Source organism: Talpa occidentalis, unplaced genomic scaffold (genome assembly GCF_014898055.3).
Source record: "Talpa occidentalis isolate TD23 unplaced genomic scaffold, MPIMG_talOcc4v2.1 talOcc4.2, whole genome shotgun sequence".
In the NCBI taxonomy this organism is placed as follows: domain Eukaryota; kingdom Metazoa; phylum Chordata; class Mammalia; order Eulipotyphla; family Talpidae; genus Talpa; species Talpa occidentalis.
Window position 1 is genome coordinate 28,007,557 of NW_023602073.1, and position 21,035 is coordinate 28,028,591.

Consider the following 21,035-nt stretch of genomic DNA (forward strand, 5'->3'; position numbering starts at 1 on the left):
TTTTGTGTTCTACAATTTTAGAAAATTGTTTCCTACATTTAAGATTTCCTATATAATGTTAACTTGTAAAGTGGACCTATTCCGAGAAAAAGTTCCAACTTTTTATATGAACACTAATAGAAAAGAGGTTAGTTCCCCTATGTTCACGGCTGTATATTTTACATTAGCCAAGTCATGGATTCAACCTATAACCATCAACAGATAACTTGATAATGAAATTGTGGAGCATACACTCAATGAGGATATATTTGGCCAACTCTTTAAAAAGACAAAATAATGCCTTTTGGAACAATATGTATGAATCTTGAGCTTTATGCCAAGTGAAATGTCATAAAGTGAAACACGGTTACTAAATGGTTCCTATCATTTGTGGGAAATAAACAAGCAAAGAAAACAAACTGGTAAAAAAGCCAACAAAAATGATTATTAGACTCTGAAAGATAAGTTTATTACCAGAGGAGATGGGGGTTTGGAAGGAGTGCGTAGGGAAGAAAAAGTGATAGGCCATTGGCACTGGAAATTTGGTGCAGGGTGAATGAAGCATGTACACATATGGAGATGTAAAATTGTGTTGCCAAATTATCTAGTTATGTAAACAACTGGCAAACTAATAAAATTTTGGTAGAGTATATACTATAAATTGGTATTGAGAAAATATGACTGTCTCTTTCCAGTATGAAGATAAGCTGTCATTGATCCAAGCAGCCAGTGATAAAACTAAAATTAACTGTCAACAGATCTGTAGATAAAACATAATTTAATCTCATTCACATAGCTTTGTCAAAACCAACATAATGTGAACATAGGTGATACTGCTTTATTAAGAAGAAACTTACAAAGAAAAAATGCAAATCATGACTTAAGTAATAAGGAGATGTAGGAAATATATAACAAATATATTAAACATATACAAGGAGCATATTTTTCACATTTCACAACATATGAGGAGTAATATAAAGAAAGAAAGTATCAAAAGATGATGTCCAGTCCATCAAACACATATTCCATGAAAGTGAGGCACCATTTTTGGATAGGGGACTTAGGAATGTGTAGTAGCAATAAAAAGAAAATGTCTCCTAAAGAGTAACATCGATGTCTGGCACTAACAAAAGCTTAAGATTATGTACACTTAGGTTTTCATAAGTCTACTATTCAATACCTGTCCCACTACTGAAATCAGCTTGTAAATTCAAAGTCACTAGAAACATCTGGCTGTTGAAAAAAAAAGTTAGTGTTTTTATATATAGTTAAATATAAATATTGACCACAGATAAGTGAAGATTACATGTCAAAAGAGGGAGTTGATGGCCTCCACTTTCTCCCCACAGCTTTCGCAGCTTCTTTGATATCCTTATTCCTCAGTGTGTAAATGATAGGGTTTAGCATGGGGGTGACAACACTATACAATACTGAGATTAGTCTGTCATTCTCTAATTTGTAAGATGAGATTGGTCTTACGTATGTGAAAATGGCACTGCCATAATATAGAAGGACAATGATCAGGTGGGAGGCACAAGTAGAAAAGGCTTTGTGCCTCCCCTCTGAAGAATGGATCCTCAAAATGGTGGAGATTATGTAGAGGTAAGAAAGGATAATACACAGGAAAGGAGTCCACCCAATGAAGACTCCAATGGTGAGCAATGCCATTTGGTTGATAGAAGTGTCACCACAAGACAAAATCAGCAAAGGAGGTATGTCACAGAAAAAATAATTAATCTTGTTGTTGCCACAGAATGGTAAGCGAAATGTCAATACTGTGTGAACCACTGAATTGAGGAAACCACCAGTCCAGCATGAGGCTGCTAACTGGCTATACATGGTTTTGTCCATAATAACTGAATACCTTAAGGGCTTACAGATGGCAATGTAGCGATCATATGCCATTGCTGCTAGAAGGAGACATTCTGAACCTACAAAGAAAATGAATGCAAAAAGTTGAGCCATACATCCCCCATAGGAAATGCTCTTCTTCTCAGATAGAAGATGCACCATCATCTGGGGGACATTTGTAGTGGTATAGCAGATGTCAAGAAAGGCCAAATTCCCTAGAAAATAATACATAGGTGTGTGTAGACGTGGATCAGCCATAATCACCAAGATAATGAATACATTTCCTCCCAAAGTACACATATAAGTTAGAAGGAAGATGGTGAATAGAAAAAACTCCAATCCATTTAGATTGGAGAACCCCAAGATGATGAATTCTGTAAGTTCTGTTTGATTCTTTCCTTCCATGATGCTGCCTGATTTTTTTTCCTTTGGTAATTCAGCAAAAGAAACACAAATTACAATAATCATATGGTGCAGTAGCAGTGGCCTGCAATACAAGAAAACAGATGTATTACAAATAAGAATCATCACCATCTCTATCAGATTCTAATCGGGAGGAACATAATTAGCCATAGCTTGTGTTTCACTTGTAAATAACATCTTTGATGTAGGCAGCGCAGTTTTCGACTAGATAGAAAATCAGAATGGGACATTATATGTCCTAAATGTCCTCTATTTAATGTCTGAATCAGACGTATATTTTCCTTGAGAAATGTGAATGTTGCAGAATTCTGTTGGAAGAAGAATCTTTGAGCTTCACTTGTATATTTAAAGCCATTCCTGCTGAATGATGATATAAAATTTAATTTGTATATTTTATAGAGTGAAGGAGACATGGGAAATAAGGGAGCACCAAAAGGTAAGTCTCTTTTCATTAGGTCAATCAAATGAGATGGTTAGGGTGTCTGACACAAATACCCTTACAGCTCATACCTGTGCAGTCATGACAAGCTGGTAATAGACAAAGGCCATGATTGCTTTGACCTCTTTTAAAAGTACATGATTTGGGGCCTCCTGCCATGGACCAGCACAGCAGTAGACGATGAGGCCACCTCAGGGTTGAGAGAAGCGTGCAGGGTGGTCAGGGCGTCGGTGAAAGAAATGACAAACAGACACACTTCAAGAGTGAAAATCTGAGTGTAATTTTCTTTAAGTTTGTGACCAATATATATATGTTTTCCAAAGGCACAGGGACAATGAATATCAATGAAATCAGCTTGCTTATGGGCTCAGTCTATGAGTTCAGTCCCTGGCCAGGTTGCTGACCCACATGGCACAGCAGACCTTTCCTGTCTCGCCTACTGCTCCCCTCAGCAGTGGATTTCAGTCAATCCGTCTGTTCTGCTCCCCATTCTGTCTCTGGTGAATCCTCTCATCCCCTGCACCTCTGGTCTACACCTAGTTCTTCTATGCAAGAATAAATAAAATAAAATATTTTTTAAAAAAGAACAGCTAATTCTTTAGACTAATGTGAGCGTATTAGCTTCCTAGATGTTATACACTGTGGAAAGATATATCACATACTTCGTGATCTTTCATATTTACAACATATTTTCAGAATGGAGGTTCAAGATTTATTTTTATTTATACAGGAACTGAGGTACAGGCCAGAGGCATTGGAGGGTGAGAAGATTCACCAGAGACAGAGTGGGGAGCAGAACAGGCAGATGGTCCAAAGACACTGCTAAGGGGAGCAGCGGGCAAAGAAGGAGAGGCCTGCGGCGCCATGTGGGCATCTCTGCGGCCAGCCGGGACTCAAATCCGTGCTTCAGAGGCTGCGGATATCTTCACAGCGCTGTGCTCAGCACACTGCACCACCCGGGAGGCCCACAGAGGTGATGACTTTAAAGCTTATACAGATTAGGTAGTATATTCATGATTTAGTAAGAACAAAAGAAGAACCAAACCAAATTAAGTCTATGTCCATATTTCCAACTCTTTCTTTGTACCTTAAATGGCAAGCAAATATCATCCTCTATGTCAGTTATATTACCAAGATAAAAGTTTATTCTGTACTTTAGCAATTTTAATCATGAATTAAGTAAATAACAGTGACAGCTTGTATTTTTTCTATTCACCAATCTTTTTAAAAAAGTTTTATTATACCTTCATTCGCACGCGCGCGCGCGCTTGCGCGCGCACACACACACACACACTCGAACTTGTTTTTGAAAACGTTCCAGAACTCTCTTTTCCTCCTTCCCTCCTTTCTTCCTCTCTTCGTTCCCTCTCACCCCCACTATCTATCCTCTGTTCCTTTCTGTGTACTAATGTAACCAGTTTTATATAGGGCAACATTACACTTTGCATAATGCAACATTAGCCACACATATTCTGATGTTTATCTTCTAGCTTTTAACTGAGATTTCCAGATTTTTTAACATCTCCGGAATGGTAAGAAATTGAAAAGAAAATGCTCCCATAAATTCATAAGAAAAATTGCCTCGCAGACTCTTAGACTTGACTTCACTTCCTTCATGCTACTTTATGAAAGTGTTATCAAAAATAGGGGGACTTTAGAAAGTTGCAAGTTTCCTCAAAAATATATTATCCAACCCCTTAATTATAACTGAAGTCACATGCAAGCATGTAAAATAAGTGAACATAGTAAGAGCTCAAAAGATAAAAAAATAATAACTGGCACACAAGTACATTAGATCCATGAGAAAACTGTTTCTTGCAGAGTCATACAAAGTGTGCTTCTGATATTATTCTCTGTAATCCAGTATCATTTAGTCTTTTCCTTTTTTATAGATTTTGTTATCTATTATTTATGAATCAATAAACCAGCAGAAGACCGTTCTGAGCTATATTGAAATTACCTGAAGTAATGGAAGCTCCCTGATTCACACTCTCACACCTGCTCCTGACCTCCAAAGCTCGGAACACACAGTTCACTCCATCCCTGGGAGCCAATCAGGTCCATACACTATGCTACACTTTCATACTCACTTAGTCCAAATCCAAAGAGCACTGCACAGAAAAGTATATTTTCTAGACAAGTGGAGCAATAGTTAAACAATTAAAAAAATTCTCACCTGTGGTCAAAAATATACCAAAAGCTTACCATTCAGACTTAGAAACTAACGTAGTACTGTCTGTATTAATACAATGAAGTGGTATATAATAATTATCCCTGGAGAATCTGTGTTGCTAAAAATCTGAATGAAGGGTCTTTAACCTGAGTACCAAGAGTTTCCTCAATCCCTGAAGGCCAGTTCATGGGACCGAAGTAGGTAAGGACAATGCTTCCTGAAAGCAGGAGATCCCCACATCATGTGGGACATTGCCAAGGCCCTGAAGACATACCTCTGAGACCTCTGAGCACAGGTCTTATTATTTGCAACTCTGGCTTCTGCCTCAGTCCCTGAGCATCTGATTGTCCTCCAGCACTTCTGATGCCATCTTAGATCTGCTTCAAACCCTCATGTGGAATCAAAATTGCTCCATGTGGACTCCTATCTCTTAAACCATATCTGACCATTTAGAAACATCTTCCATTCTATCCCCATAAGCAGAGTGGATGCAGTTCTGTAGTTAATTGTTGCTCTGGCATATCAGAGTATATCAGTTTTCTGTTTCTAAAATTACAGAGGCAGTGTCAAGCTCCCTGACTTGTCTCTCTTTCAGCTTAAGTTAAGGTGAAGTACTCGTGTTCATTCTGGGGTTGCAAAGCTTTTACAGTACACCAGTTCTCACTAAAGAATTTCTCTTCAGTCTCTGAATTAATTCTGTAAATATGCAGTTTGTGTATTATGCATAAGTTGGAGATCAGAAGGGGTAGATTTGAGGTAGATTTGCTAGTAACTTTTAGGACTCAGTTGAAATGGAATCATACTTTAATGTCCTAGAAGACATGTGATGTATTGGGGCCTCCCTGGTGGCGCAGCGGGTTGAGCCCAGTGCTGTGGAGCTGTCCACAGACTCTGCAGCATGGGTTCCATTCCCTGCCAGCCAGGGAGATACCCATATAGCGTGATAGATCTCTCCTGTCTCCCCTCATCAGTGGTTTTGGTTGTCTGCCTGTTCTGTTCCCTGCTCTGTCTCTGGTGAATCCTCTCACCCTCCCGCACCTCTGGCTTGTACCCCAGTTCTTGTGTAAATAAATAAGCCTTTAAAAAAAAAGATGTGTGATGTATTGATAAAGGGTGCTAAGTATTTTTTCATGAAATTGATTTAAGAACTAAATTTTTTCAGACAACTTCTCCCATTACCACCAGGACTCTCCTTCTCTATCCACAGATTTCCTGACCTGTAATTTCCTAAAATTCAAAAGGGATTTCTTCAAAGAAAAATTAAAGATAGGTAAAGCAAGACCAACATTCCAAAAACTATAAGTTATGCAATTAATACTCAAAATGCTGTCATCTTCCCCAGTGCCATCCACAGCTACACACAAGGAATCCTTGTGCACTACAAATCCTTACATTGCTTGCATTACCTTGCTTTCTAAATTGTATCACTTTGATGAGTGTTAAGTGGTGGATCATTATTGTTTTAATTTGCATTACTCATATTTACTAGTAATTTCCAACATCCCCTCAATGAGGATATTTTTGTGTGTCACTTGGGTTTCCTTTTTGGTTAATCTGCTTATCATTTGTACATATGATTACTTAAGTTTCCTATCTTTTCCATTTATTTTTAGGAGTTCGTTATTTACATATAACATCATTGGCCACTTACAATTTTTAGTTTTTGCAAATAACCTCTAGTAACTTGTCATCTATACATTAATATTATGATGTCTTATCCTTAATTTTCATATGTTAAAATCCATAATTTCTCAGGTTATGGGCTGTGTATTTTAAGGTTTGTTTAAAATTTCCCCAATGATAAGTCTCAAATATGTATCTTATTTTTTATATTAACTTTAAAGTTTTTATTATTTTTTAAAGATTTATTTTTATTTATTTATGCACACAAGAACTGAGGTGTGGGGGGTGAGAGGATTCACCAGAGACAGAGTGGGGACAGGCAGATCTACTGAAATCCACTGCTGAGGGGAGCAGCAGGCAAGACAGGAGAGGTCTACTGTGCCATATGGGTCAGCTCCCTGGCCAGGGATCAAACTCGTGCTGCAGTGGCTGTGGATAGCTTTATAGTGCTGTGTCTTAAACACTTGCACCAACAGGGAGACACCCTAGTCTCCCATTTCTTAAAGATATTTTATAATATAAATTTTGAGTTCTGTATTTGATAGGGAGAAAATGTTTTCCATGCTTTTGTGGTGAGATTATGAAAATTTTCTCTGTGTATGTGTGTTCCCCTGAGGACTTATATGGCCATTTGTTGCTATTTTCCCTTCCCTCGTGTATTTTTGGTGTCCCACTGCTCTAAGTGGGGCTTCTCCATTGCTGGCCTAGGCTCTTATTAGGAGTTGTGTGGTGGTAGTGGGGGACTACTCTTGGGCCCTAGTGTGGAGTTGGATCCTCCTTAAAAGCTGGGAGTGTGAGAAGATAGCAGGCAGGTTGTAGTGGCATCCACAAGCAGAGGCAGGATCTTCCTTCTCTTCCAAAGCTAGGTGAATCATGCTTCACCTAGCAGGGAAGGTGAAGGAATGTGGGTGGGTGAACAGGCAGGTATTGGCAGGTAGAGGTGGGATCTTTCTCCTTCTCCAAGGCCAGGTGAAATAAAGATTTTTCAGACATTTTCTACTTGTTTCCTTTGCCATCTTTACAATGAAGACATATTTCTTTAGTGAAAAGTGGTACTTAGACACCACAGTCCAGATACTGTTACCAACCAGTGGTAATGGGTTCTGGAGTTCCTCACTCAAGAATGAAATAAGGACTCTTAATGATAGCAGTTGATTTTGGAACTGGAATTTATTGAAGAGTGAGATTGACAGAAATTCCCAGGGCCTGATGGACAACAACATCTCCCTTATATAGACCTTAAGTTGCCTAACACAAGAGATGGTATTATTCTACATGTAAGTCAAAGGGAGGAGGTTTTGGAGCAGTTTGGCACAGCCACAATAGGAGAACAAGCATCTTTATGCATCACATTGTCAGAAAATGGGGCACAAATCTCATTCAGTGGTAGAAATCTTACTATTATAATAAGGACAAGGTCAGAGTAAGTTTGGACTCTTCTGAAGACACATGTGCCACCAGCTGAGTGTGGCCAGTCTATTTGTGGGCCAATAACTATTCCACTTTGTAGTCACTGGACTCATTACTAAAACAATGAAGTGACCAGGGACAGATAATTTAGCATCAATTTGCTGTTTATCATTAATCTATGATTCCTATGCACTGTTGTTACAAGACTACATTAAAAGGGAAAGAAGTAAGCACATCCAAGAGACCCCCATTCAATATTTAAATTCTCGTTCCTGTTAGATTTGTTATTGCTTCTAGTTTTCTCCAATGGAAAGAGCTAGGCATATGTATATTTTGAAATATAAAACTACATCTTGGTTTCATACTGATATTTCCAGTTGTTATTGAAAATGATAAGGTTTTTACCTAAGTTATTATATTGATTAGATATCATATCAACCTTCTCCCAACAAAAATCCTGCTTTCCAATTTTATTAGCATAATTATATAGTGATTAATCTTACAGCAAAAAAAAAGCAACAATTTAAAAATAGCATCAGACTTCACTTCCACCCACAGCAAGATGGAAGCACCTTGGTCCTGCCACGCACACCCACCGGGCACTGAAACACAAAATGATGCAGGCTGTGCGGAAGGTGAAAACTCATATAGTGTGATGATTCAGGGTGTGAAGCCACAGCACTGGTGAGTTGGGTGACATGTTGGAAGGAAATACCAAGGGAAATCCAACACTCCAGGAGGGCACCCAGCTGCTCCTTTTTGAGACTTGGGAGCTTATCAGGTGGCGGTTAGTGCTTCCTCTCACCCCTAGCCACTTTCCCTTCATCTGTTCCAGGGAACTCACTTCCAGGGAGTCAAGAAAAAAACTTTTCCCCGTATATCATCAGTTAAAAAAATCAAGGAAGAGTCCAAGATAGAAGTAACCATTAAGAAAGAGAATTTTGACAAGGGTAGAGCAGTAGAGAAAGGGACATGAATGGGGTCAGCTCTTCCAAAGCAATCCAGTTTCACTCCATCTTTGAACAGGATCCAGCTGAAATAATGAAAAGGGAGAACCAGGATATGACTGTGATGTGTTGGCCACTGGATCCTCTCATATGTCATGAAAAAGAGAAAAGGTAGGGCCTTCCTGGTGGCACTAAGCGCAGCACTGTGGAGCTGTCTGCAGCCTCTGTAGCACAGAGTTCAATCCCTGGCTGTCCAGGTAGCTACCCAGGTAGCACAGAAGACCTCTCATCCCCTGTCCCCCTCAGCAGTGTATTTCAATCGGCCTGCCTGTTCTGTTCCCCACTCTGCCGCTGGTGAATCTTCTCACCCCCCTACCCCACAACTCTGGCCTGTACCCTGGTTCTTATATGCATAAATAAATAAATAAATCCTTTTTAAAAAAGAGAGAGAAGAGGTATTTGGAACTAGAAACAAAATAGAATCTGAGTATGCTAGAGAAGGATGACTTCACATATATTTCTGGACTGAGGAATGACTCTTGATGCATGCCCATATGTCTGCCACTAGCTCACTTGAGATAGATTATTTTTGGTGATAACATTGGTTTACAACAACACATGATTTAGGGGAATAGGTTCACACCTCCTCAGATGTACGTTATCACATCACCTCTAACATCAAAACATCCATTGTCCTTACTCTAGGTCATCGGGTCCCCTTTCCACTTTGTTTCAACCTTTCCTTTCCTATTTATCAGCTTTATATCTGTGGTCATATCTCTAGGGTTGGGTTTGATTTAGTTTTTTTAGTTTCTTTTTTTTTCTTTATATCCCACATATGGGTGAATTCATCTGGTATTTGTCTTTTTCCTTCTAACTTGTTTCACTTAGCAACATACCCTCCGGTTCCATCCAAGTTGTTTGCAAATGGAAAAAAGTGCATCTTATTTATATAGTTGAGTAACATTCCAATGTGTATATACCTTAAGATACCTAGGTGAGGAATTACTGGATCATATGTATATCTACTTTTAATATTTTCAAGAACTCCTGTACTATTTTCTTTAGTTGTTTTACCAGTCTAGATCCCACTTTCAATGTCTGGGTTCCTTTTCCTGCACATCCTCATCAACATTTGTTGTTTCTGCTTTTCTTTCTTTCTTTTTTTTTTTTTAGTTTTTAAGATTTATTTATTCATGCATACATGAGCTGGGGTGCAGGCCAGAGATGCAGGGGGTGAGTGGATTCACCAGAAGCAGAGTGGGGAACAGAATAGGCAGACTGACTGAAATATACTGCTGAGGAGAGCAGTGGGCAAGACAGGAGAGGTCTGCTGCGCCATGTGGGTTGCTCTCTGGCCATCCGGGGATAAAATTTGTGCTGCAGAGGCCACGGAATGCTTCATAGCATGGTGCTTAAACCCTTGTGCCACCAGGGAGGCCCCTTTTCTTTCTTTTTTTTTAATATGAGTAATTCTCATTGAGGTGACATCTCATTGTGTATTTGATTCGCATTTCCCTGATGATAAATGATGTTGAACATTTTTTCATGTGCCATCTATATGTCTTCTTTGTAGAAGTGCCCTATTTTTTTTATTGGGCTCGTTATTTTCTTTTTGTTGAGTTATGTGTTCTTTGTAGATCTTGGAGATTAGCTCCTTGTCAGATGTGTCATGTGCAAAAATTGCATCTATTTCAGTAGAGTATCTTTTTTTTTAATTTATTTATTTATTTGTTTGTTTATATGAGAACTGGGGTACAAGCCGGATGCGCGGGAGGGTGAGAGGACTCACCAGAGACAGAGCAGGGGAACAGAACAGAGAGACCGACGAAATACACTGCTGAGGGGAGCAGCGGGCAAGACAGGAGAGGTCTGCTGCACCATGTGGGACCCTCGCCAGCCGGCCGGGATCGAACCGGCGCTGCAGAGGCTGCAGACAGCTTCACAGCACAGCGCTCATCGCCTGTGCCACCTGCGAGGCCCAGTAGAGTATCTGTTTTAATGATAGTTTCTTTCACTGTATAGAAAAAATTTAGTTTAATGTAGTTAGGGTAACATTTTAAAGAGGAGAATGAAGAGTCAGAGTTTAAAGCTTGACTGGCTGTCCCCAAGGAAAAGTACATGGTGAAAGTGAAAGAGGAGACACAATGTGAGGAGGAAGGAGATCATTATGAAAATTCATCCCAATGTAGCAAGGTCCCCAAGTATCCAAGGATATTATCTTCACACAGCTGGTCAGGGAGCAGAGTCTCACCCAGGAAGAAGGTATGCTTTTCCTCTAGTTGCTCAACATACTACCCAGGTGCAAACTTAAGAATCAAGTTTATGAAGAAAGAGGTACAGAGTGAGGATGGATACATGTCAGTTATTAAGTAGAAGAAAGATTGGGAAGCTGGACTGGCAGAAAATGCAGGTACCTTGGCTGACCTGACAGCATGTCAAGTTGATAAACTGTTCATTCACAAGTTGGGAAAAATGTAGTTCCTCCTAGAAAAAGTGATAGTGAATGTGACCATGGGGACCACCTGCTCTTTCCTGCAGGAATGGGTATCCATGAGTCTTAGAAATACTAGGAAGGTGAGATTACAGTCCTGGGACACAGGATACACAAAGCACAACTTATACCTTACCCTATTTTCAAAGTCCTTTTGGATCACAAACACTTTTGAAATGAGCCAGATAAAGGATGTTGGTGACTGTTCCCATGGATGCTGCCAACTGTGTTGTTTTCAATTCTGTGTGACCCATGAGGGGCCTGTTTAGCTCAACCACTCCAGCCTCAGCAGTGATTTTACAGCTTTTGTTTGGGACCATGTGGCTCTCTCCCATCACAGCTGCGAGTAGCACAATGACCTCTCACAGCATGGTAGCTGCACATTCTTGATGCTGGGGGATTTGTTCCTTATTTATTTTCGTATTTATATCTTATCTTATCATCTGACTGTATGCCCCCCAGGTTCCTCCTGATGACTGTCTCAGTTTTTATGGTAGGAACTGGTAAGGACTGCTGCTTTTGCTTCCTCTGTCTCCTTTTCAGGGAAATCTTGTGTCTGGGACTCAGTATGCAGTCCTAGATCTCATTACAGTTGTGACCTTGGATTAACTACTAAAATTCCTGAGCTGAGTAGTCCTCGTCTGACAACAAGGAGGAAAATACCTACCTCACACCGTTGCTCTGGAAACTGAGTATTCTAGATGAAAATGTGTTGCACAGGGTCAGAGATATGCAGTAGGCACTGAATAAATGTTAGTTTCCCTTAAAAATAAGAATATCAGGGTCTCCCTGCTGGCGCAAAGGGTTAAGCACAACACTGTGAAGTTATCCTCAACCTATGCAGCATGAGTTTGATCCCCAGCTGGCCAGGAAGCAACCCACATGGCGCAGCAGACCTCTCCTGTCTCACCCCACTGCTCCCCTCAGCAGTGTATTTCATTCAGTCTACCTGTTCTGCTCCCCACTCTGTCTCTGGTGAATCCTCTCACCTGCCCACCCCCTGCACCTCTGGCCTGTAACCCAGCTCTTGTATACATAAATAAATAAATAAATAAATAATGCAGACAGTGTTTTATAATCATTTGTACTATTTCCTCTCTGTTGGGTTAAATATATAACCTGATAAAATATTGTTTTATGTTGTTTTTCTTATTTTTAGGGGCTGCTTTTGTGTGTGTTTAGTTTTAATTTAAAACATTTACATTACTGGTGCTGGGAAAACTAGACCTCCACATGCAAAAAAATGAAACTAGACCACTATCTGTCACCGTGCACAAAAATCAACTCAAAATGGATAAAAGAACTGGATAAGACTTGAAACCATAAAACAATACAGAAGAAAATATAGGTAAAACACAACAAAATATACATGTCAGAAACATCTTTAAAGACTCATCACCCAAAGCAGTGATAGTGACGAGAAAGAAAAACACCTGGGATTACATCAAACTGAAAATCTTCTGTACAGCAAAAGAGACATTAACCAAAACAGAGAGACACCCCACTGATTGGGAAAAAATCTTTGCACTCCATTCAACTGATAAGGGACTGATCACAAAGATATACAAAGAACTCACACAACTCAACAAAAACAAAACACACAATCCAGTCAAGAAATGGACAGAAGAACTTAAGACATTTCTCCAAAGAGGAAATGCAAATTGCCAACAGGCATATGAAAAAATGTTCAACATCCTTTATCATCAGGGAAATGCAACTCAAAACCACATTGAGATACCACCTTACACCAGTAAGAATGGCATGTATCAAAAAAACAAGCAACAACAAATGTTGGCAAGGATGAGTTGAAAAAGGAACTCTCCTACATTGGGTGCAAACTGGTCCAACCACTATGAAAAGCTATCTGGAGTTTTCTCAGTTGACTAAAAATGAAACTACCATATGACCTGGCAATTCCACTCCTAGGGATCTACCCAAAGAACACAAAAACATTGATTCAAAAGAACACCTGTAGCCCTATGTTTATTGCCGCACTATTTACAGTAGGTAAAATCTGGAAACAACCCAAATGCCCAAAAATAGATGACTGGATCAAGATGTGGTATATATACACAATGGAACATTATTCAGCAATCACAACAAATAAACTCATGCCATTCGCAGCAATGTGGATGGAGCTAGAAGGAATTATGCTTGGTGTAATAAGCCAGAAGGAAAAAGAAAAATATCAGATGGTTTCACTTATAACAGAAATATAGGGAAACCAAATAAGACATCAGTGGATCATGTTACTCAGAGAAACAGAACAGGCAGATTGACAAAATACACTGCTGAGGGGAGCAGTGGGTGAGACAGGAGAGGTCTGCTTCTCCATGTGGGATTCTCCCTGGACCTGCTGGGATCCAAACCTTGCTGCAGAGGCTGTGGACAGCTTCATAGTGTGGTGTTCAGCCGCCTGTGCCACCAGGGAGGCCCAATGCATCAGTTTAATAGACACAGAACAAGCACTTGTTAAAATGTAACATCCGTTTAAAATAAAAATACTCGGCAAATAGTTCATAGAAGGAAAATAACTTAATATTATAAAATCCATATGTGACTCGTCTATAGTTAACATCAGATTAAGTGGGAAAAGATTAAAAGTTTTTCCTGTGAGATAAGGAACAAAACAAACATGCTCACTCTTTACAAACTCATGGCTATTCAATATAGTACTTGGAGTCCTACTCAGAGAAACCAGGAAAGAAAAAGAAATAAATACTAAAAATCGGAAAGGAAGTAGTAAAATGGTATCTGTTTATAGAATATAGTCTTATATGTAGAAAGCCCTACAGTCTCCCCTTCAAATTTGTCACAACTAATAATTTAATTCAGTAAAGTTTCAGGAACAAAATAAACATTAAAAAAATCAATTTTGTTTCTATACACAAACAGTGAAAACCTGAAGAAGAAAAAGAAAACAGTAATATTCACAATAGTATCAAAATCAGTAAAATACTTAAGAATAAATTAAACCAAGGACATGGAAAATCTGTACATTGATCTACAAGATTTTAATGAAAGAAATCAATGACAATCAAATGGAAAATATTCTGTATTCATAGATTGGAAAAAACTAGTATTTTTAAAATGTCTATCCTACCCAAGTGTTCCATAACTTCAATGCAATTTATATTGAAGTTTTGATGACACTTTTGTCACAATAATAAAAAAATGTATAAAATTAGTATGAACTCTCAAAAGGTCATCAAAGCCAAAGCAGCTCTGAGAAATAAGTACATAATTGAACTAACAACATCCTGGTTTTAAACTACATTACAAAGTCATGGTAATTAAAACCTAATGGTACCAGAATTTTGAAAGAAGAAAGATCAATAAAAGAGAATAGAGATCCCAGATTTAAGCCTCCACTACCTATATGGTCAACAAATATTTGACAAGGAAGAACATTCAATGTGGAAAAGATAGTGTCATCAGAAAGTGGTATCATTTGTTGTCAGAGGATTCACCATAGACAGAGCAGGGAACTGAGCAGCCAAACTGACTGAAATATACTGCTGAGGGGAGCAGCAGGCACTATAGGAGAGGTCTGCCACGCCATGTGGGTTGCTCTGCAGCTGGTGGGGATCAAACTGGCACTACAGAGGCTGCGGACAGCTTCACAGCACTGCACTCAACCACCTGCGCCACCAGGGGAGGCCCTCTCATACATTGTTGATGGGTATGTAGTCTGGACTAGCCCCTATGGAAATCAGTATGTAGGATTCTCAAAATATTAAAAATGTTTCTACCATATAACCCAGTAATTCCACTCCTTGATGTCTACCCAAAGAATACAAAAACACTAATTCAAAGGGATATATGTACTGCTATGTGTGTTGTAGCACTATTTACAACTCTAGTGCTATGGCACAACCAAGCCCAAAGGTATATGAGTAGATTAGGAAGATGCAATATAGGGCCTCTCCAGTGACACAGCGGTTTGGGCACTGTGAAGCTGTCCACAGCCTCTGCAGCGTGGGTTTGATTCCCGGCCAGCCAAGGAGAAACCCACATGGCATGGCAGACCTCTCCTGCCTTGCCCACTGCTCCCCTTAGCAGTGTCTTTGGTCCATCTGCCTGTTCTGCTCCCTGCTGTTTCTGGTGAATTCTCTCACCCTCCCATACCTCTGACTATACCCCAGTTCTTGTATAAATGAATAAATCTTTTTTAAAAAGATGTAATATATATATACAATGAAATACTACTAGCTATGAAGAAAAGATAAATTATATCCATTTGTGGCAACATGGTTGGAACTGGAGGGGATTGTGCCTAGTGAAACCAGTCAGAAGAAAAATAAATACCAGATGGTATAACTTATATAGAGAAACAAGCAAAGGGCACATTAAAGCCAAACCAATAACAAAACCTAGAAATTTATCTGTAGAACTGAGACAACCAGAAATGGAGGAGAAGAGAGCGAGAACAAAGTGGGAAGGGAGCACAGTGTACTATGGTGAAGGAATATGGGTGCCTTGGAGGTGGGTGAGGTTTGGTAATACCTGAAGGTAGATATCCCATACATTTAAATCCTACACAATGTTGTAAACCAATGTTACCTCATTTTAAAAAAATAAATTAAAAATATATAAGCAAAATTAAAATAAAGTTGTCAAAAAACTGTCTAATGATATGCAAAGGAATGAAATTATATTATCTATCTTATTTTACTCATGAATATTAACAAGAAATGGATTAAAGACTTAAATATAAGACCTTACAACTTAAAACTCATACTTTGAAAACATTAGGGAAAGCACTTGATATTAACCTTTGTCAAAAGCACAAGCAACAAAAGCTAAAATAAGTGGGACTATATAAACTAAAGAATTTTCAGAAAGGATCCTTATGGTCTCTGTGGCCCAACTTGTACCCCATTACTATTGTGAAGATAGAGCAGAGTTAGGTAGAGACACTTGGAATAGACATGTAGATTTTATGTGGTATACCTTTTAATTGGATTCACTGTTTCCTCAAGTAAAATAAATAAATGAACAATGGAAGTAAGCAAACCAACCAAACACCATGACCAGAGTCAACACTTCAGGAAGGCTGTCACTAGGGGACCATCTGTAAAGACCAAACTGTTATTTAATTTATGTTGAATAGATTTCTAAACCAATGATCAAAAATAAAATTTAGAACTAACCGACATGTAGGCCTAACCACTATGCCCACCACAAGATGAGTGCCCACACCAACTTTGTTGGCAAACCCAGTGCCATCCCAGACCCCAAGAGGCCACCACTGATGCACCCACTGCCAGGTGAGCTCTCACCTGAATTCAGTGCCACCCAAGATTCCGCAAAGACCCAGCCATAAATCCCATCATCTGATGAGAACTCAGTCCAGGGTCAGAGGAAGATCCAAGCCCAGGAGATGCTGCATTTATAGTAGTGTAGACCTAAAAGCAAATCTTAATAAGGAGAAAGAAAAATACAACTGACCACAATAGTCCGCAGGGTAATAATAATACACCACAGAGAGAGATCAAATGTACAGAACCCAACCACAAAGACATGGAAAATCTTTTCGTCCTATCAGATATAAGATTCAAAATAGTTATGATAAAAAATTCAAAGAATTTAAACAATACTGAAGAAATGCAGAAAAACATAAAAATATGCAAAAGAAGCATATGAATGTTATGAGAAACATAGCAAACAGAAGACTAAAATTAAATTTTAAATAATAATGGAGTTGTAAGATGCAAAAACATTAATAGAGGTGTGAAAAATTATGGAGAAAGCTATGGAAATAGAGTAGACCAACTGGAAGAGTGAATACATGAATTTAAATATCAAAAAAAAAAGCCAAATAGAAAAAGAGACACACAAAGTGAAAACAAAAATGAAGAAACACTTCAATAACTATTTGAATTCGTAAGGAAAGGCAATATAAGAAACAAAGGTATTCCATAGGGGAAAAAGAGAATTAACAAATATTTAAACATATAATGGAAGAAAACTTCCTAAACTTGGAAAATGAGATAAACATAGAATACAGTAAGCTAAAAGAACACCAAACTACCTAAATAAAATTAGATCTATAGCAAAACATGGTAATGGAACCACCAAGAGTACAAGACAAAGAATAATGAAGTTGAAGAGGGGGTAAAACAGACAACATATAAAGGAACCCCAATATTGGCCTTCTCTGAAGAAACACCATACACAAAGATAGGATGGAATGACATCTTCCATATACTTAAAGATAAAAACTGCCAGTCAACAATACTTTATCTTTCAAGGATCTCCTTCAGATATGAGGAAGAAATACTTTGTCAGACAAACAGAATCTTAAGGAGCTTGCAAACTCTAGGTCAACCTCCAAGAAATATTAAAAGGAGCTCTAGTATCTAAACCACAGACAGGAATAAAATACAAACAACTGAAAAAGAAAGTAAAGAGATGGCCTCCCCAGTGGCGCAGTGGTTGAGCGCTGGGCTGTGAAGCTGCCCGCAGCCTCTGAATCACTGGTTTGATCCCCGGCCACTGGCCAGGGTCCCACATGGTGCCCAGACCTCTCCTGCTGTGCCCGCTGCTCCCCTCAGCAGTGTGCTTTGTCAGTCTGCCTGTTCTGCTCCCTGCTCTGGCCCTGGTGAATTCTCTCATCCTCCTGCTCTTCTGACTGTACCCAGTGCTTGTACAAATAAATAAATAAATCTTAAAAAAAAAAAAAAGAAAGTAAAGAGAACCACAAATTAAGAACAAAGTGACAGTAATGCGGTGTATTTTTTTTTTTTAGTTTTATTGGATTTTATTTATTTTTTTTTTTTTTTTAAATGTATTTAATTTTAATTATTTTATATATTTTTGACATCATTTTTCATTTTTGGACAATGTATGCATTTTCATCTTGGTTATAGTCCCCATAAAATTCCCACCTCACATTCACCAATGAACTATCACCATGGTCCCTTGTGCTCTTCCCACCCTTGTTTTGGTTCTACTCCCTTCTCCTCACCACCTTTAGCATATCTCTGATTTATAGTTGCCTGTTGATTTTGATTTTTACTTTATTATAAGTAGGTTTTTTTCCTGATCCCTTATTTGGAAACTCTACATTCCTTCTATAAGTAAGACCATCCAGTATTTTTCTTTTTCTTTCTGGCTTATTTCACTGAGCATGATCTGCTAAAAATGGAGCTTCCACATGATCCCGCAATTCCACTCCTAGGTATCTACCCAAGGACAAAAAAACATTAATTCAAAAGGACACCTGCATCCCAATGTTTATTGCAGCAATATTCGCAATAGGTAAGCTATGGAAACAACACAAATGCACAATAATAGATGACTGGGTCAAAAAGATGTGGTACATATGCACAATGGAATATTATTCAGCAATCAAAACAGGTAAACTCATGCCATTTGCAGCAACATGGATGGAGCTGGACAGTAACACACTTTAATAAATAAAAATCACTCTAAATGTTAATGTACTGAGCTCACCAGTAAAAGACACAAAGTAAAAAACAAAAAAGAGACACAAAGTATCTAGCTAAACTAGGAAACAAAATTCAAGCTTCTGCTGAGTCCAGGAAATGCACCTAATCTCCAAGGATAAACATAGACTGAAAGCAAAGGGTCAGAAAACAAACCAGTAAGAAAAGGGTATCTTAAGGAAGGTAGGGACAGCTATACTTAAATGAGATAAAATTGACATTTAACTGAAAAATTACCAAGACAGGGATGAACACTCTATAATGATTAAGGGAATAACCTGATTAATAATAGGATTAAGGGAAACATAACACTCATCAATCTGTATTCTCCAAATGAAGAGGACCAAAATACATTAGACAATTACTATCAACTCTGACAACAAACATTGAAAAAATACATATGTGGCAGGAAACACAAACAGCCCATTCTAATCTATGAGAAAATCAACTAGGCATAAAACAAAGAGGAACACAATCTCTTTAGACAAAGGATTAGACCATTGGGTCTAATAGACTTACAGGATACTGCAACCCAAAAAAGATGAATACACATTTTTCTCAAGTGCACATAGATCATTCTCCAGGATCATTCAAATTCTTGGTCACAAGACAAATATCAAAATGCATGAACACTGAAATTGTAGCAAACCTCTTACTTGACCATCAAGGTATCAAACTGGAAATCAAGTGTAAAAAGATAATAGAGAAAATCTCCAATATATGGAGCCTGAACAACTCACTTCCGAAAGAATATTGGGGTAATGAGGACATCAAAGAAGAAATAAAAAAATACCTAGAGAAAAATAACAATGAGGACACAACCTTCCAAAACCTAAGAGACAGCAAAAGCAGTACTAAGAAGAGAGTATATAGCAAACAGACGCACATCAAGAAATAAGAAAGTCAAGAGTTTATAGTGATGGTTCACAGGTGTCTTGGTGGTTGTAATTTTATGGGGACAACACCTGAAAGGAGAAATCAAACATTGCACAAAAATGAACAATGATGTAGAAATGTATAAATAAAACAAATAAGAAAGAGTGCAAATAAAAACCTTGTCTCTCACCTTTAGTACTAGAAAGGTAGGAAAAGACAAAACCAAAAGCCAATAGAAGAAAAGAAATAGTAGAAATTAAAGAGTAGAATGTTAAATAGAAATTGAAAAGGCAATACGAAAGATCAATGAAACCAAAAGCTTATTCTTTAAAAATAAATAGACAAACACCTAGCAAGGCTAAAAAAAATGAGAAAACTCCATTAAATGGGATAACAAATGACGAGAAATTGCAAAAGACACAATAGAAATCCAGAACATAGAGATTACTATGAATATTTATATGCAAACAAGTTCAACAATGTAGATGAGATGGACAAATTCTTAGAACAATACAATCACCCAAAGTTGAACAAAGAAGAAATAGAAAACAATCAAATTACTAGCAGTGAAATTGAAACAGTAATCAAAATCCTCCCAAAAACAAAAGCTCAGGACCAGATGGTTTCACAAACCGGTTCTATCAAATGTTCAAATATGAATTAATGCCTATCCTACAAAAACTCTTTCAAAAAAAGCAAGAAAGAAGGAAAACTATCAAATTCATGTTACGAGGCCAACATTACAGTAACACTGAAACCAAACCAAACAAAAAAAATACAAACAAATCTCCCTAAAAACACAGAAGCAAAAATCCTCAATAAAATCTTAGCAAACTGAATTCAGCAATGCATCAAAAGGATTATACATCACAACCAAGTGGGATTTATCCCAGAGACACAAGAATGGTTCAACACCTTAAAATTAATTAAGGTACTTCACCACATTCAACAAAAAGAAAAATAAAAAGTGTATGATCATATCAATAGATGCTGAGAAAGTATTTGATAAAGCCCAACATCCATTATGGTGAAGACACTCAAAAATCTTGGGATAAAATGGATAGATCTTAACATAATAAAAGCCATATATGACAAACCCACAGCTAACATCATTCTCAATTATGAAAAACTGAAAGCCTTCCCATTAATATCTGGAACAAGATAAAGATGTCCGCTCTCACCACTGCTTTTCGATATAGTACTAGAAGTCCTAGCTAGAGCAATTACACAAGAGAAAGACATAAAAGGAGTCCAAATAGGGAAAGGAGTGAAACTTTCATTATATGCAGATGATATGATAAAATATAGAGATAATCCTAAAATATCCAAAGAAAAAGTAATTAAAACCATAAACCAGTTTAGTAATGTA

General features: G+C 38.1%; 1 protein-coding gene across 1 annotated transcript; it reads right to left on the minus strand.

Moving 5' to 3' along the window:
• Positions 1–1,281: 1,281 nt before the first annotated feature.
• Positions 1,282–2,235, minus strand: LOC119251090 (olfactory receptor 5V1). The gene has a single exon (XM_037518585.1). The coding sequence runs from the start codon at positions 2,233–2,235 to the stop codon at positions 1,282–1,284; it is 954 nt and encodes a 317-aa protein (XP_037374482.1).
• Between the last annotated feature and the right edge of the window lie 18,800 nt (positions 2,236–21,035).